Source organism: Erythrolamprus reginae, chromosome 5, assembly GCF_031021105.1.
Source record: "Erythrolamprus reginae isolate rEryReg1 chromosome 5, rEryReg1.hap1, whole genome shotgun sequence".
NCBI lineage: Eukaryota > Metazoa > Chordata > Lepidosauria > Squamata > Dipsadidae > Erythrolamprus > Erythrolamprus reginae.
Window position 1 is genome coordinate 102,640,371 of NC_091954.1, and position 17,639 is coordinate 102,658,009.

The window sequence follows — 17,639 nt, forward strand, 5'->3', positions numbered from 1 at the left end:
AATAGCCACAAAAAGAACAAATGATAGACAGCATTATTTGTTGTTGAGCACAGTAACATTTTAAGGTTTTGTACTGAACCCACAATGTTCAGTATGATAACAGAGTAGGCAAGTAGCTCAATTTTCTTTAATTGCTATAAAAGTTCAGTTCTAGATAATGATTAAAGCGTTTATGGGTAAAAATTTATGATCTAATTATGTCATATTTTAAAAGTAATTAAGGATCATACTAAGGTACTTGTTCTGTCTGGGTCCCCCCAGATGCCAACACCAACCAAAAAGAGTATCCAGACACACTGGTAAAAAGCAAAGGCAGTTTATATAATTCAAAGCAAACACAGGTAACAAAAACTGTTCTTACAGACAGGAACACCATGAAGCTTCACAGAGGTTTCACGAAGGCCAGGCAATAAAACAGGATTCTTGCTGGCAAAAACAACGCTGGAGATAATAAAACCCACGCCTCCCCCAAGTCTTCCAGACTTCTAGGCCACAAGCCAAGATCAGAGACGCCGAGAATCAAAGCAAGGTCACAGGACTCCCAATTGATAACTCTCCACAAGACTGTAAGGGCGGGCCTGCCTTTTCAACCCTGCTCAGGAGAACCACACCCAAACCCAGCTGTTGCCAATTCAGGGATGGCCCTGTCTTTGAGCTGCTAATTGGCCCTGTCTTTGAGCTGCTCGTCGCTGCCTCATGTCTATTATAGCCTGTGCGTCTTCATCCAATGAATCCAGGCTACTAGCTGGGGAGAGCCCCCCCGGGGGTCTCAAGCTGCTCTCCCTCCTCGTCTTCCTGACGTTCCTCTCCCCGTCTGCCTGGTCCTCCCCCTCCTGTTCACTGTCCTCCTCCTCTGGGCATGGATCCGGCAGAGATCCAGCCGGTCCCTGAGGAGCCTCAGGCTGAATCACAACAGGTACTAGAGAAGGAAGGACAATAAAAAAAACTATTAAGTATTCACTAAATAGTGCATAAACCTACTACCCCCACTGCTCCCTCCCCCCACAGGGGCAGCAGCCCATCAATATCTAACATGGCTGCTCAAGTCTTTGCTGTGAAGAATTTGTGGAGTCCACTCAATTGATCTAAAGTTGGTTCTTATAGGTTTTGATCTAGACCCATGTTTCTCAGTTTCAGAACTTTAAGTTAGGTGGACTTCAGCTTCTAGAACTTTTAAATTAATTAATGATATTTTTATCCCACCTTTATTACTTTGTAAGTAATTTAAGATAGGAAACATACATAATTCTTCCTCCTCCTTTTCCCGGATTGAGATTGAGAAATATCGATCTAGGCAGCTCAAACCCACTACATATTAACTGGTGGCCATTTTAGATATTTTCCCTTTTGTGTATGTACTGAGTCTTCAGTGAAACACAGCAGCAGTAGGAAATCTTGGAAAAATATATTTACTTCTTATTTACACTAGTACTGTGTACTGTCTTTACTATATACATCATACTAGTATCTCACTACAACTATCTTAGTTACAATAACTCACAGGAACCAACAGATCAATACAGCAACTTCAGAGCACACTTCACACAGAGCAGGATCAGAGATCAGAAAGAGTGAACAGCGAGCAGAGAACTCTTGCATATTTAAATACTTATCACCTAATGAGGTTGCTGCATGCTTAATTGCCTCAGAATGACTCAGCATTCTCTACGTAGGCTTTCCTTCTGCATTGAGATATTACCTCAGGATATGCTTAATCCTGACGACTATCGCACATACTGTACATGCACCCTTTTCGCACCCAAGCAAAAAACCCGCCATCACTGCCCTATAATTTCATGCCTACAACTTTGTATGTCAGAATAATGAAGGAGATCTGGACCTTAATTGAAGAAAATTGCAGGAGAAAGTGACCATATTGTCTCTGATTTCTTGATATTAAGTGAAAGTGCAATAGACAAATTTGTATATCGGATTTCAGAAAAGCGGATTTTGATGAATCCATACAAAGGGTAAATAAAATCCAATTTACCCTTTTAGGACAAAATCTGGAAGGATGAAAAATGCTTGAGAAATGAGATTCTGAAATTAAAACGAGAGCCTTCTACACAACTAGTATAACTTCACAAAACTTTCTAAAAACGTTGAAAAGAAAATGGGAAATATGTAGGAAATGAAAGGAGAAAAGGACATATGAGTAATTATCAGAAACAATTGGTTGGCGGGCCCCAGGGGAAGAGCCTTCTCTGTGGCGGCCCCGACTCTCTGGAACCAGCTCCCCACAGAGATTAGAACTGCCCCTACCCTCCTTGCCTTTCGTAAACTTCTCAAAACCCACCTTTGTCGTCAGGCATGGGGGAACTGAGATATCTCCCTCGGGCCTATATAATTTATGTATGGTATGTTTGTAGGTATGTCTGCTTAAAAATGGGGTTTTTAAACTATTTTAAATTTAAAATTGTATATTATTAGATTTGTTATGAATTGTTTTATTGTGTTGTGAGCCGCCCCGAGTCCACGGAGAGGGGCAGCATACAAATCTAATAAATAATAATAATAATAATAATAATAATAATAATAGAAGCTTAATAGAATATATTATGTGGTTCGTCCTTTTAGAGGTTATTTGTCTCAAAGGCTTCAGGAGATCCTTAACTCAGCACAGGGTTCAATCTGTTCTAACTCCGAGGCCACAAATTTATATCTCACACTTCTGCCCAGAAATCATTATTAACTGAACTTGGGACAGCTAATAATAATAATAATAATAATAATAATAAATATTCCATTTTGCCCTACTGTTAGGCAAAATTAAGTAAATTATTCTCACCAAGTCCATATCCGGGATCTTGGAGTCCAAGCTGTGCCGTTATCTTAGGTGATCTGCTGACCCACTGAAAGCCATTAAGCATTAATTGGAAGGAGGCCTAAAACGGACACATGGTGAAGGGATTATGGCATCTGTTTATGCAGCCAGTTGACCAAGGATTTGCTGCCATGGAGAGAAGTTAATGGGAGGAAGCAGTAGTGAGACAGGAAGCTCTTGTCTTGCCTAAGACTGTAGCTGTTTTCAGCAATGCACTTTAACCTGAATTAAGTACATCTTTCTCTGGGTTGCCACAGTAGAGGAGTGCCTACAGGGTAGATGCACTCAAGCAGAACTCGGATTACACCTTTGTGGCCATTGTCTTGATGGTTTTTGACCCCATCCTGCAAACACCCCTGACAAAATACAATAAACTAATCAATCAGTGGTAGACAATTACGAGCACACCACAGTTGCATTTTAAGTAACCTGGTGAGCATGTTGTGAAAGCAGCAATTAGGTTGATCTTGAAAACATAGGGGTAGCCCTAGAGAACAAGTTGGACACTTAAACTATATAGTGGTCGGTGCCATGAAATGCTTGCAATGTTAAAGCATTTAACTTTTAATCTGCTGCATTGACAAACACACACACACTCGCACACAGAAAATACTCAAAAGACACCAAGACCAAAGTGACACCGACTTATATATGGACTACCAAGCCGAGTGCATCAAAAGTAAGACCCTCAATCCATCAACCAACATCCAACCCTCCATCATCCAAAACTAGGTATGCATGGCCCTTGCTTCTTCAATGCCAACCACTACTAACCTTAAATGCAAATTAATCAATGCAAGAAGCATCATAAACAAAACGCCGAAACTCCTCCTCTTATTAAATACTGCTGCATTCAACATCATATTTGTCTGAGTGGGTGGGACATTTTTACCTTCTCCCTGGCTCCAGGGAAGCCTTTGGAGCCTGGCGAGGGCAAAACACGAATCAAAACATGTTGTGGTTAGCTCTGGCCCAGCTCCTGCCCCAAGGACTGTGGATGTGGGGGAGACATCCACATGCTGCAGGCCTGTTTTGCCCCTGGTGGAATCTGCTGATGAAGGCTCCTCTGACCAAGAAGACATGAGTGACAGGGAGGAGGAGAGTGTGGCAGACAGCTCAGAAGGAGATCAATTATCTAGCTCCTCCTTGGATTCAGAACAAGAGTTAATGATACAGCCACGCATGCGGAGAGCGATGCATAGGCAGCAACAACTGAGACATTATTATCAAAGAAAATGAGGCCATCTGTGGTTGGGTGGGGCTGTGGTAATTAGTGAGGCTGCTATAAAGAGCAGCCTGTGGGTTTGGCCATTGTGGAGGATTATCTGATCGTTGTGTTTCGTGACTGCTTTACTGACTTTGACCTTTTGTGTGCTGATTTCCCTTCACTTTGAAACTAAACCAGAGCAAAGTGTGTTTCACTTTGTGAAAGAAGAAGGACTGTGAATTGCCTCACAGCTGCAAGCTAAGTATCTCAGAACTGATAAGGGACTTGTACAAATTACCAGTTTGTTTGGAGACGAGTGCTCTTTGCTATAACAAGGGCTTGGTTTAAGTGAATTTTCATTATAAAGAACATTGTTTTGAATTTTCAAACGTGTGTATGTCTGAAATTTGTACCTGTGAATTTTTGGGAGGAGTCTACCAGAGAGCCCGACAGAACAAAACAGGACCAGACTATCTCCGAGACCGCCTTCTGCCGCACAAATCCCAGCGACCAGTGAGGTCCCACAGAGTTGTTCTCCTTAGGATCCTGTTGACCAAACAATGCCCGGCTGGCGGGACCTAGGGAAAGAGCCTTCTCTGTGGGGGCCCCAGCCCTCTGGAATCAGCTCACCCCGGAGATTCGCACTGCCCCTCCCTCCTCGCCTTCTGAAACAGTTTAAAAACTCATCTTTGCCGCCAGGCCTGGGTTTCCTTAGATCTTCTCCCCTGACCAATGAATGCTTTAGTTTGATTGTTGAATGAATGATATTGATAGTTTTTTAATTAGAATTTTAAAGACTGTTTTTAATGTATTAATTGGATTGTTATTATTATTATTGTTTTTGCTGTATATGCTGTGAGCCGCCCCGAGTCCCTGGAGAGGGGTGGCATACAAATCCAATTAAATCTTAAAATCTTAAATCTTACTGGGCCCACCAGAAGTTCGGAAACAGGCTGTTTCCAGCCTCCAGAGGGCCTCGGGGGCGTGGGGGGCAGAGGAAGTTGTTTTCACCCTCCCCAAGCATTGAATTATGGGTGTGGGCACTCGTGCGAGCGTGATAGTGTGAGACCACGCTCTTTTGGCACCTGAGGAAAAAAAGGTTCGCCATCACTGCTCTAAGCTATGGAGATTCAGAGAGAACATTAGCCAATACAGCTGCAGCCCACAGGCTGGAACTAATTGATTGAAGGGGTGGATGGGGGTGATGGTGAGTGAATGAAGAATATTTTCAATCAGAACAAATTTGGAATTAAGAAAAAAAAGATTGACGTCTACCTGGAAGGTGTGTTAAAAACAAAACAGTCCCAGGCTCTACAGCAGTGTTTTTCAACTAGTGTGCCGCGAGACATGGTCAGGTGTGCCGTGAAGAAGGAAGCTCAGGTTCCGGTCTCGCAACTTTTTGCTGAGAGAGAGTGTGTGAGAGAGAGAGAGAGAGAAAGCAAGAGAGAGAAAGAAAAGCAAGAGAGAGAAAGCAAGAGTGAGAGAGAAAGAAAGCAAGAGAGAGAGTGAAAGAGAGAGAAAAGAAAGTAAGAGAGAAAGAAAGCAAGAGAGAGAGAGAGAGAGAAAAGGAGAGGAAGGGAGAGAGAGAATTGAGAGAAAAAGGGGAGGAAAAAAGAGAAATGAGAAAATGATTGAGACAGAGAATGAGAGGAAAGAGAGAGAAACAAAAGAGAGAGAGAAGTGACTCTTGATTTAAAGCACATGATAAAATGCACCCAAAAAATAAGAGAACGCCCCCCCCAGCCCTCACCTGTTTTTGGAAATGGTTCAAGAGTATGTATACACACACACACACACACACACACAGAGGGGTGGGGGGGAGACAGGGATGGAAAAAGAGAGAAGAGTGTCTTAGGGTATCATTTTGTGTCAGTTTGGTTGGTGGTGTGCCCCAGGCTTTTGTAAATGTAAAAAAATGTGCCGCAGCTCAAAAAAGGTTGAAAATCACTGCTCTACAGAACTGAGAATTCATGAATTAAAATGTAAGTTAAAATGTTAGTTTTAGATTGCTAAATATAAAAACCCTTGAAAATTTAAATATGAAAAGCAGGATATGTCTGTCTTACAGATAAAATCCATGCTCTTTCAGATTTACCAATTATTTTGGGTTAAAACTGGGTATTTCTGTATATTTATACTTTGAATGCCATATTCAAATTATGGGGAAAATAGTATAGATGCTCTCTCTATCCCCCCCACCTTTTTATTTCCTTGGTTTTGAGCATAGCCTTCTTCCCTACTAGATCTGGTTTTGTTGTTGCTGAATTTTGCTGATTGAGACCCAAAGCAAAAGGCATACAGAGAAGTATGCTGCTGGCATTGTTGTATTGTTCATAGTTTGTGTTGACTTTGATCCTAAAAATGGGATGAAATAGAGGAGAGGCAAATTAGGTAAAGCTCACACACGCAGAGAAAAGTAATCTTGGAATCTGTGCAACCTCCAAGTCAATTTTAAAACTAAATTGTGACTCACAAGTGTGCTTAAGCAGAATAATTGAAACTCAAATGCAAAGACTTTTGCCAAAGTAATAATTCTACGACTGCAAACATAACACAGGAGGAGGGGGGGGGGGGAGAAGAAGCAATTTTATCTCGAGTGAAAAAATTCTTGGCTACCTGATTCAATTAGGTGACTGACGAAAGCTTAAGATATGTGAAATGTGTACTTGGAATGCAAAACAGTAGTAAAAGAAGAGTGATATCCCAATCAGTCATTCTTGAAAGGGAGAATAAACAAGAATTGGAGTTTATTTTTTCCTGCCATGATTCTGGATTAAATTAATTTACACTGTCCTTACGGATAAGAAAGCTGGATGGTACTTTGGCAATTAGCGAGACATTATACACATTGGAAGCTTTTAAAAACAGCTACTTTTATATCAACTGAAGAAATGTAATTCTCTGTAGTTCAATTAAATGATGAAGCATATGAACACCATGGCTCTAATATACTATGGCTGCAATTCTAAACAAAATTGTTCTCCTTTCTAGCCATAGCTCCAACTTTTGGCTTTCAAGACACTGAAGCACAATAGATCCACCCAAGAACAATGGATTTTTGAGGATGGCTATGTTCCTTCTGCCTGGAGGCATGGTTTTTCAAAACATGGTTTTTCTGTCAAGGCTTTCATATACTAGGAGATCCAAAGTGACTACTGGTTGTACTTGCCAATAAGCAAAATGAGCGGCAGCTCTAGAGGCAGGATGAACAACCCTTTAGTGATTTACTCCCTATCACAGGACAGAATATGATTTACTTTGCCACTAAATATGGAATGGATAGAAGGCCCTAGTTGGCCATTTCCTTTTTAGAAACATAGAAACATAGAAGACTGACGGCAGAAAAAGACCTCATGGTCCATCTAGTCTGCCCTTATACTATTTCCTGTATTTTATTTTACAATGAATATATGTTTATTCCAGGCATGTTTAAATTCAGTTACTGTGGATTTACCAACCACATCTGCTGGAGGTTTGTTCCAAGGATCTACTACTCTTTCAGTAAAATAATATTTTCCCATGTTGCTTTTGATCTTTCCCCCAACTAACTTCAGATTGTGTCCCCTTGTTCTTGTGTTCACTTTCCTATTAAAAACACTTCCCTCCTGAACCTTATTTAACCCTTTGACATATTTAAATGTTTCGATCATGTCCCCCCTTTTCCTTCTGTCCTCCAGACTATACAGATTGAGTTCATTAAGTCTTTCCTGATACGTTTTATGCTTAAGACCTTCCACCATTCTTGTAGCTCATCTTTGGACCCGGTCAATTTTGTCAATATCTTTTTGTAGGTGAGGTCTCCAGAACTGAACACAGTATTCCAAATGTGGTCTCACCAGCGCTGTATATTGCAGCTCATTTTGGCAATAGGACTACTGTGATGTTTTGAATATTGCGCTGGATTAACAACCAGTAGAAAAAGTCTTGGAAGTGGTTTTTGTGTGTGTTTATCACTTCTTTGTCATCAGAACCATTGGTTCGCCCTCACTGCCATAGATATCCAGTAGCCTGCATTCAACTTAGAAACATAGAAGTCTGACGGCAGAAAAAGACCTCATGGTCCATCTAGTCTGCCCTTATACTGTACTATTTTCTTTATTTTATCTTAGGATGGATATATGTTTATCCCAGGCATGTTTAAATTCAGTTACTGTGGATTTATCTACCACGTCTGCTGGAAGTTTGTTCCAAGGATCTACTACTCTTTCAGTAAAATAATATTTTCTCATGTTGCTTTTGATCTTTCCCCCAACTAACTTCAGATTGTGTCCCCTTGTTCTTGTGTTCACTTTCCTATTAAAAACACTTCCCTCCTGGACCTTATTTAACCCTTTAATATATTTAAATGTTTCGATCATGTCCCCCCTTTTCCTTCTGTCCTCCAGACTATACAGATTGAGTTCATTAAGTCTTTCCTGATACGTTTTATGCTTAAGACCTTCCACCATTCTTGTGGCCCGTCTTTGGACCCGGTCAATTTTGTCAATATCTTTTTGTAGGTGAGGTCTCCAGAACTGAACACAGTATTCCAAATGTGGTCTCACCAGCATTCTATATAGCGGGATCATAATCTCCCTCTTCCTGCTTGTTATACCTCTAGCTATGCAGCCAAGCATCCTATTTGCTTTCCCTACCGCCTGACTGCACTGTCCACCCATTTTGAGACTGTCAGAAATCACTACCCCTAAATTCTTCTCTTCTGAAGTATTTGCTAACACAGAACTGCCAATACAATACTCAGATTGAGGATTCCTTTTCCCCAAGTGCATTATTTTACATTTGGAAACATTAAACTGCAGTTTCCATTGCTTTGACCATTTATCTAGTAAAGCTAAATCATTTACCATATTACAGACACCTCCAGGAATATCAACCCTATTGCACACTTTAGAGTCATCGGCAAATAGGCAAACTTTCCTTACCAAACCTTCCCCTATGTCACTCACAAACATATTAAAAAGAATAGGACCCAGAACAGACCCTTGTGGCACACCGCTTGTAACCTGTCTCTGCTCAGAATACTCGCCATTAACAATAACTCTCTGATGTCTACGCTTCAGCCATCTGCAAATCCATTGAACTATCCAGGGATTAAGTCCAATCTTCACTAATTTATCTATCAGCTCTTTATGTGGAACCGTATCAAAGGCTTTGCTGAAGTCCAGGTAGGCAACTTGGTGATCCATATGTTGTACATCCAACAAGTCAATAACGGTCAAAGACCTGCACGGTTTTATATGTTCATGCACATCACAATGAAGTCTCTGAAATTTCTCTGAAAGAGATCACCCTCTGTATAGTCCTGAATTGACTGGAAAAATTAAAAAAAACCCATGACATATTCTGTCCAGCAGGATCTGCTCCAGGAAAAGATTGAGGGTTATGAATAGAAAAGATCAACCCCAAGTACACTGAATGTATTGTGCCCAAAACAAGGTATGCAAGTAGTGATTGAAATTCCTGAGTGGGTATGAATAAACAAGACCACAATACCCTGTCAAGCATCTCATGAATATTTATTCCTGTCTGATGAGACTAATGAAGTGCAGGAGACGGTTGCTAAGATGAGTTGTACGGAAGGGACATCTCATTAATTTGAAGGCCAGCCTGCATTGTCAAATTCCTGTAGTAAAAATGTCCTCTCTTGCCATTTCTGGCAGAGGATATGAATCCCCTCCTTAGTAGGCCTAGCACGGCTGTTCGCTTTGAAGACGCTTCATTTTCATTTTCTGCCGTCTTGCTGTTCTGAGTTTCTTGGTTTTTAAGAAACTGTCTTCTAATTGGTACAGGAAGTCTTCTATAATTCCAACCTGTGGGCAAACATAAAAAGAGAAAGGCAGTCAAAAAATGTGGCAGCCACCTATTTGTGGGTTTGGGTTTTTTGGTTAAAAGCATTACTTTCTCCTTAAAATGAAACAATTGCCTTTAAAAAAAAAAAAAGCAAAATTCTATCCTAGAGGCATGCAGTGTTTCAAGAGCCACCCGTTTAATAATAATAATAATAATAATAATAATAATAATAATAATAATAATAATAATAATAATAATTTATTAGATTTGTATGCCACCCCTCTCCGAAGACTCGGGGTGGCTCACAACATGATAAAAACAGTATTATACAGGCACAAATCTAATATTTAAAAAAACTAAAAACCCTATCATAATTAAAAAGCCAAACAGCACATACATACCAAACATAAATTGTAATAAGCCTGGGGGAAAGGTGTCTCAAATCCCCCATGCCTGGCGGTATAGGTGGGTCTTAAGTAGTTTACGGAAGACAAGGAGGGTGGGAGCAGTTCTAATCTCCGGGGGGAGTCGATTCCAGAGGACCGGGGCCGCCACAGAGAAGGCTCTTCCCCTGGGGCCCGCCAGACGACATTGTTTAGTCGACGGGACCCGGAGAAGGCCAACTCTGTGGGACCTTATTGGCCGCTGGGATTCGTGCGGTAGCAGGCGGTTCCGGAGGTATTCTGGTCCAATGCCATGTAGGGCTTTAAAGGTCATGACCAACACTTTGAATTGTGACCGGAAACTGATCGGCAGCCAGTGCAGGCCACGGAGTGTTGTAGATATGTGGGCGAATCTGGGAAGCCCCACAATGGCTCTCACAGCTGCATTCTGCACGATCTGGAGTTTCCAAACACTTTTCAAAGGTAGCCCCATGTAGAGAGCATTGAAGTAATCGAACCTCGAGGTGATAAGGGTAATGGACAGACAGATGGAATTGTCCTTGGGAGGCAATACCCACAGTCACTCCGTCTTGTCTGGATTGAGTTTGAGTTTGTTATTTTGAGTTTGTTGACACCCATCCAGTCCCCAACAGCCTCCAGGCACCAAGATGGCACCAAAGTCTGAGGATGTTTATATTGTTTATATTGTCTTTTTACTGTTGTTAGCCACCCCAAGTCTGCGGAGAGGGGCAGCATACAGATCTAATAAATAATAATAATAATAATAATAATAATAATAATAATAATAATAATAATAATAATGTATTGCCCAACTTTCATTTATAGAAACATAGAAGACTGACGGCAGAAAAAGACCTCATGGTCCATCTAGTCTGCCCTTATACTATTTCCTGTATTTTATCTTAGGATGGATATATGTTTATCCCAGACATGTTTAAATTCAGTTACTGTGGGTTTACCAACCACATCTGCTGGAGGTTTGTTCCAAGCATCTACTACTCTATCAGTAAAATAATATTTTCTCACATTGCTTCTGATCTTTCCCCCAACTAACCTCAGATTGCGCCCCCTTGTTCTTGTGTTCACTTTCCTATTAAAAACACTTCCCTTCCTGAACCTTATTTAACCCTTGAACATATTTAAATGTTTCGATCATGTGTCCCCCCCCCTTTCCCTTCTGTCCTCCAGACTATACAGATTGAGTTCATGAAGTCTTTCCTGGTAAGTTTTATGCTTAAGACCTTCCACCATTTTTGTAGCCCATCTTTGGACCCGTTCAATTGTATCAATATCTTTTAGTAGGTGAGGTCTCCAGAACTGAACACAGTATTTATTTATTTATTTATTTTTATTTATTTATTGGACTTGTAAGCCGCCCCTCTCCGCAGACTCGGGGCGGCTAACAACAGTGACAAAAAACAGCATGTAACAATCCAATACTAAACAACTAAAAAAACCCCTTATAATAAAACCAAACATATATACAAACATACCATGCGTAAATTGTAAGGCCTAGGGGGAAAGAATATCTCAGCTCCCCCATGCCTGACGGCAGAGGTGGGTTTTAAGAAGCTTACGAAAGGCAAGGAGGGTCGGGGCAATTCTAATCTCTGGGGGGAGTTGGTTCCAAAGGGCCGGGGCCGCCACAGAGAAGGCTCTTCCCCTGGGTCCCGCCAAATGGCATTGTTTAGTTGACGGGACCCGGAGAAGGCCCACTCTGTGGGATCTAACTGGCCGCTGGGATTCGTGCAGCAGGAGGCGGTCTCTGAGATAATAAGTATTCCAAATGTGGTCTCACCAGCGCTCTATACAGCGGGATCACAATTCCCCTCTTCCTGCTTGTTATACCTCTAGCTATGCAGCCAAGCATCCTACTTGCTTTCCCTACCACCTGACTGCACTGTCCACCCATTTTGAGTCTGTCAGAAATCCCTACCCCTAAAGCCTTCTCTTCTGAAGTTTTTGCTAACACGGAAGTACCTGGGCTTTGTTTTTTTAGTTAAAAGCATTGCTTTCTCCTCAAAACGAAATAGTTGCCTTAAAAAAAAAAAAGCTACTGTATCCGAATAGCATAATTCTCTCCTAGAGGCATGCAGTGTTTGAGGAGTCACCCATTTCCCAGGTGGCACTGAGGTCTGAGGATGTAATGCCCAACTTTCATTTATAGAAGAAAACTGAACCCAAGTGATAGAAACATAGAAACATAGAAACATAGAAGTCTGACGGCAGAAAAAGACCTTCTGGTCCATCTAGTCTGCCCTTATACTATTTTCTGTATTTTATCTTAGGATGGATATATGTTTATCCCAGGCATGTTTAAATTCAGTTACTGTGGATTTATCTACCACATCTGCTGGAAGTTTGTTCCAAGGATCTACTACTCTTTCAGTAAAATAATATTTTCTCATGTTGCCTTTGATCTTTCCCCCAACTAACTTCAGATTGTTTCCCCTTGTTCTTGTGTTCACTTTCCTATTAAAAACACTTCCCTCCTGGACCTTATTTAACCCTTTGACATATTTAAATGTTTCGATCATGTCCCCCCTTTTCCTTCTGTCCTCCAGACTATACAGATTGAGTTCATTAAGTCTTTCCTGATACGTTTTATGCTTAAGACCTTCCACCATTCTTGTAGCCCGTCTTTGGACACGTTCAATTTTGTCAATATCTTTTTGTAGGTGAGGTCTCCAGAACTGAACACAGTATTCCAAATGTGGTCTCACCAGCACTCTATATAGTGGGATCATAATCTCCCACTATATGATAGAAAAAAGTCAAAGCGGACTCATGCTGCATCACTTTTAATATGCTTCTTTTCTTTGGAAGTTGTCACTGGGAATTAAATTGACACCTTGACCTTTCCAAGATGGCTAAACAACTGCTTTTAATGGAAGGTTTTAAAAGGGTATCATGTTCATTGAAGCCGTCTGCAATTTCAGCCTCAACCTGTTTAACACATTCTTGATGGCGAGTCTTCCCATAATGGTATTATTCACCGACAATAAAAAAAAGGACGATACGAATTAACTGTGATTAAAAAGAATTCAACACAACCATCGACAATAAAATAATCTATTAAGTCAAGGCAACAAAGCAGTAAACATGCAACATAATAGAACACAACACATTGATCATGCTGTTTCAGTTGGGTAGTGTTGTGGGTTAGCTCTGGCCCTGCTCCTGCCCCAAGGACTGTGGATGTGGGGGAGACATCCACATGCTGCAGGCCTGTTTTGCCCCCGGTGGAATCTGCTGATGAAGGCTCCTCTGACAAAGAAGACATGAGTGACAGGGAGGAGGAGAGTGTGGCAGACAGCTCAGAAGGAGATCAATTATCTAGCTCCTCCTTGGATTCAGAACACGAGTTAATGATACAGCCACGCATGTGGAGAGAAATGCATAGGAAGCAACAACTGAGAGATTATTATCAAAGAAAATGAGGCCACCTGTGGTTGGGTGGGACTGTGGTGATTAGTGAGGCTGCTATAAAGAGCAGCCTGTGGGTTTGGCCATTGTGGAGGATTATCTGATCGTTGTGTTTCCTGCCTGTCTTGCTGACTTCGACCTTTGTGTGTTGATTTCCCCCCGCTTTGAAACTAAACCAGAGCAGAGTGTGTTTCACTTTGTGAAAGAAGAAGGACTGTGAATTGTCTCATAGCTGCAAGCTAAGTTTCTAAGAACTGATAAGGGACTTGTACAAATTACCAGGTTGTTTGGAGATGAGTGCTCTTTGCTATACAAAAAGAGGGCTTAGTTTATTTGTATTTCCGTTATAAAGAACATTGTTTTGAATTTTCAAACGTGTCTGTGTGTCTGAAATTTGTACCTGTGAATTTTCAGGAGGATTCTACCAGAGAGCCCGACAGAACAGGTAGAAATTATATTCATAAAGAATTACAAAACTGTTTCTGTGTCTCACTTATTTTGGGCATTTTATGAGGAAGAATTCACTGGAGAAAGCAATTATGTTTGGAGGAGTTAGCAGAAACAGGAAATCAGGCCACCCAAGGACACGGTGGCTGGACACCATCAAAGTTGATGCCAGCTTAGGATAATTCTTTATGTGGTGTCTGGACATACCCAGTAAATCCATAATAGTTTGGATCCAGGTCTTAACCCTCAAGTAAGCTTTCTTTTCAGAGACCTTTGCCCCCTTCTTACTTCATTCCCATAATTTTATTTTAATGGCAAACCTATGGCCTAAAACTGACACATGGTGAAGGAGTTATGGCAACTGTTTATGCAGCCTCTGTGGGCATGCAAGCTGTCACTCAGCTCAGAGCCGGGGTGGCGCAGCAGGTAGAGTGCTGTACTGCAGGCCACTGAAGCTGACTGTAGATCTGCAGGTCAGCGGTTCAAATCTCATCACCGGCTCAAGGTTGACTCAGCCTTCCATCCTTACGAGGTGGGTAAAATAAGGACCCAGATTGTGGGGGCAATAGGCTGGCTCTGTTAAACAGTGCTATTGCTAACATGTTGTGAGCCTCCCTGAGTCTGAGGAGAAGGGCAGCATAAAAATTGAATAACTAACTAACTAACTAACTAACTAACTAACTAACTAACTAACTAACTAACTAACTAACTGCATGCATGCATGCATGCATAAATAAATAAAATAAAGCTCCACCATGCATAGGTGTGCAGCTCCCGCTAGCCAGCTGATTTGGGGGTCATAATCATAATCATAATTATAATCATTATCATAATTTATTAGATTTGTATGCTGCCTCTCTCCGAGGATTCAGAGCGGCTCACAACAGCAAAACACAACATACAAATCTAATGTTAAAAACAATTTAAAACCCTTCTTATAAAAAATAATCACACAACCTAATGAACCACACCTAAAAAACCATCGTAGTTAAAGGGTGTATCAGTTTCCCCATGCCCGGCGACATCGGTGGGTTTTTAGGAGCTTTCAAAATGCAAGGAGGATGAGGACAGTCCTAATCTCTGGGGGGAGTTGATTTCAGAGGACTGGGGCCCCCACAGAGAAGGCTCTTCCCCTGGGTCCCACCAGATGGCATTGTTTAGTCGGCGGGACCCGGAGAAGGCCAACTCTTGGTTTAGACAACTTACAACTCCGTCGTCTCCGTTCCGACTTAATTATAGTTCATAAAATCATATACCAAAATGTCCTACCTGTTAACGAGTACTTCACCTTCAACCGCAACAACACACGAGCACGAAATCGATTTAAACTAAATGTCAACCGCTCCAAACTTGACTGCAAAAAATACAACTTCAGCAACAATCAACGCCTGGAATGCACTACCTGATTCTGTGGTTTCTACTCCTAACCCCAAAACCTTTAACCTTAGACTATCTACAATTGACCTCTCTCCCTTTCTAAGAGGTCTGTAAGGGGCCTACTATGCCTACCGTCCCTGTCCTATTGTCTTCCTTTGTTACTTTTTATCATTACTTATCTAATGTTTAATTTGTACAGGGGAAGAGCCTTCTCTGTGGCGGCACCGGCCCTCTGGAACCAACTCCCCCCGGAGATTAGAACTGCCCCTACTCTTCCTGCCTTCCGTAAACTTCTTAAAACCCACCTTTGCCGTCAGGCATGGGGGAATTGAAACATCTCCCCCTGGGCACGTTTAATTTATATATGGTATGCTTGTGTGTGTGTCTGTTAGTATATGGGGTTTTTTAAATCTTTAAAATTTTAAATTGTTTGATTACTTATGATTTGTTTCTACATGTTGTGAGCCGCCCCGAGTCTTCGGAGAGGGGCGGCATACAAATCCAAGTAATAAATAAATAAATAAATAAATAAATAAATAAATAAATAAATAAATAAATAAATAAATAAATAAATATTATTATTATTATTATTATTATTATTATTATTATTATTATTATTATTATTATTAATTAGATTTGTATGCCGCCCCTCTCCATAGACTCAGGGCGGCTTACAGCAATGATAAAAAACAATATATAATGACAAATCTAATAGTTAGAATCTAAATAACAATAATACATTTAAAAAGTCTAAAAAACAAGAAACCCCAATATATGAAAACATACATACAGTCATATCATACACAAAAAAACTACATAGGCAGGGGGCGATGTTTCATTTCTCCCACGCTTGGCGACAGAGGTGGGTTTTAAAGAGTTTACGAAAGGCAAGGAGGGTGGGGGCAGTTCTAATCTCTGGAGGGAGCTGATTCCAGAGGGTCGGAGCTGCCACAGGGAAGGCTCTTCCCCTGGGTCCCGCCAAACGACATTGTTTAGTTGACGGGACCCGGAGGAGACCAACTCTGTGGGACCTAACCGGTCACTGGGATTCATGCGGCAGAAGGCGGTCTTGTAGATACCCTGGTCCGGTGCCATGAAGGGCTTTTTAGGTGATGACCAACACTTTGAATTGTGACAAAATTTTGTTTGACAAAATAAGTAAGTAAGTAAGTAAGTAAATAAATAAATAAATAAATAAATAAACTGAGCCAGGAAGAAGGAAAAATAGGACAGGATAGGGCAGGGGCTGGTTGGCCAGGCCTGAACTAGTCCAAGCCAGCAATAGCTCATCACTGTGGAAGTGTCTGTGCACATACTTTGGTATGCAAATGTTTGCATTTGTTAGGTAATGACTCCTTTTGTCACTTCTTTCCGACAGCATCTGTTGTTTTCCTGATGCAGGACAGACTGATGTGGGCGCCTTCCTTCGGCTGGTGCACAGGACCACGGAGAATTGATCAGAACACTATCTTTAAATGGCATTGAAAAACAGCCGCTTTAAAAGGAAGACATGCTGAGAAAATTAATCTTCTTCAAGTCTTCTTGATAAGAAGAAAATGCTGGTTGGAAGAGCTGTAGTTGTAGTTTGGAAGTCAGTTTGCGGAGAAAAATGTGTGTTCGTTCCTGCCGTGGCGAGAACCATTTTTTCTATTAAATCACGATGAAGCTCTAAATGAATACATTTTCTGGAGAAACATCTTTCACCAAAGGGTTGAATAGACTAAGAGTAGAAGATGCAAAATAAGGATTCTTGCGAACGTCATCCATCTTGCCCCCGAACAAGTCAATGATTATTTTAATAAGGGGCATATTGGAATGCCTATCTTTTCTTTACTCTACCTATATCAGTGATGGTGAACGTTTTTCCCCTCTTGTTGTGGTTAGCTTTGGCCCAGCTCCTGCCCGAAGGAATGTGCAGGCAGATGTGGGGGAGACATCCACATGCCGCAGGCCTGGTTTGCTCCCGATGGAATCTGCCGCAGAAGCCTCCTCTGACCAAGGAAGCATGAGTGACAGGGAAGAGGGGAGTTTGGCAGACAGCCCAGGAGGAGATCAATCATCTGTATCATCTTTGGATTCTGAACAAGAATTAATGACACATCCACGCATGCGTAGAGTGATGCATAGGAGACAACAACTGAAGGATTATTACAAGAGAAAATGA

At 41.3% G+C, this 17,639-nt stretch overlaps 1 protein-coding gene across 1 annotated transcript in view; it reads right to left on the reverse strand.

Annotated features, from left to right (window-relative positions):
* Window positions 1–9,644: 9,644 nt before the first annotated feature.
* SPATA16 (spermatogenesis associated 16) overlaps window positions 9,645–17,639 on the reverse strand; it is a 262,235-nt gene continuing 254,240 nt past the window's right edge. The window contains exon 10 of the mRNA XM_070753649.1: window positions 9,645–9,841. Coding sequence (XP_070609750.1) covers window positions 9,719–9,841 — 123 coding nt within the window. The 3' untranslated portion in view covers window positions 9,645–9,718. The remainder of the gene's footprint in view (window positions 9,842–17,639) is intronic.